Consider the following 1,330-nt stretch of genomic DNA (forward strand, 5'->3'; position numbering starts at 1 on the left):
CTGTGATATTATTACAACCTCTTCTATTAATGTCATCCCCGTAATCCAAGAAGGTATTTATTAAGTTTATATTTAGATTATCAGCGGCTCGTTGAAGAGGAGTATAGCAAAATATATCTTGGAATCCTAAACTCGCATTCTGGGATAGCAAATAGCCAACGGCGGCATGGTAACTTTCGGCAGCGGCAACATGGAGCGCCGTTTGGCCTAGAAGGTTTTGGGAATCAACAACAGCCCCGCGTGATGTTAGGACCTCCATGATTTTAGTGTTATTACTAACCGCTAAAATTAGTGGTGTGTTCCCATTTGCACCGTTCATATTAACATTAGCACCACTATCTAGAAGTGCCCTAACAACATTCAGATCCCCATAACTTGCTGCAACATGTATTGGAGCGTCATTATCACCGTCTCTTATATATACATTTGCATTTCTTTCCAATAGTAAATTAACAATATCTGCGTGGCCCCTGCGGGCTGCACTATGCAGTGGTGTTCTATTTAAAAATCCTCTACTATTGACACTAGCACCATTATCTAGAAGTGCCCTAACAACATTCAGATCCCCATAGTTTGCTGCATTATGTATTGGAGCGTCATTATCACCGTCTCTTATATCTACAGTTGCATTTCTTTCCAATAGTAAATTAACAATATCTGCGTGGCCCCTGCTGGCTGCACTATGCAGTGGTATTCTATCAATAGATCCTCTACTATTAACATTAGCACCACTATCTAGAAGTGCCCTAACAACATTCAGATGCCCATACTCTGCTGCATAATGTATTGGAGCGTCATTATTACCTTCTCTTATATCTACAGTTGCATTTCTTTCCAATAGTAAATAAACAATATCTGCGTGTCCCTTGATGGATGCCAAATGCAGTGCTGTAATATCCAAAGGTCCTCTACTATCGACACTAGCACCACTATCTAGAAGTGCCCTAACAACATTCAGATCCCCATACACTGCTGCAACATGTATTGGAGCGTCATTATTACTGTCTCTTATATCTACAGTTGCATTTCTTTCCAATAGTAAATTAACAATATCTGCGTGTCCCATGCCGGCTGCAAAATGCAGTGGTGTTCTATCAGAAGATCCTCTACTATTGACACTAGCACCACTATCTAGAAGTGCCCTAACAACATTCAGATGCCCAAAGTATGCTGCATAATGTATTGGAGCGTCATTATTACCGTCTCTTATATCTACAGTTGCATTTCTTTTCAGTAACAAATCAACAATAGTTTTGTAGCCCTTCTTGGCAGCAATGTGGAGAGGCGTGGATCCATCTTTTCCTCTGCTGTTGATTCCAGCGCCATGTTC

The 1,330-nt window shown here is 40.8% G+C and overlaps 1 protein-coding gene across 1 annotated transcript; it reads right to left on the minus strand.

Annotated features, from left to right (window-relative positions):
- Nucleotides 1-1,324, minus strand: LOC136796518 (ankyrin-3-like; the record flags this gene model as incomplete). The annotated part of the gene is given in 1 exon segment (XM_067050407.1): nucleotides 1-1,324. A coding segment is annotated over 1 exon segment (1,066 nt), but the record flags the coding sequence as incomplete, so codon positions are not given.
- Between the last annotated feature and the right edge of the window lie 6 nt (nucleotides 1,325-1,330).

This window comes from Halyomorpha halys, unplaced genomic scaffold (genome assembly GCF_000696795.3).
Source record: "Halyomorpha halys isolate HHAL.00 unplaced genomic scaffold, Hhal_1.1 Scaffold2798.1, whole genome shotgun sequence".
Classification (NCBI taxonomy): Eukaryota; Metazoa; Arthropoda; class Insecta; order Hemiptera; family Pentatomidae; genus Halyomorpha; species Halyomorpha halys.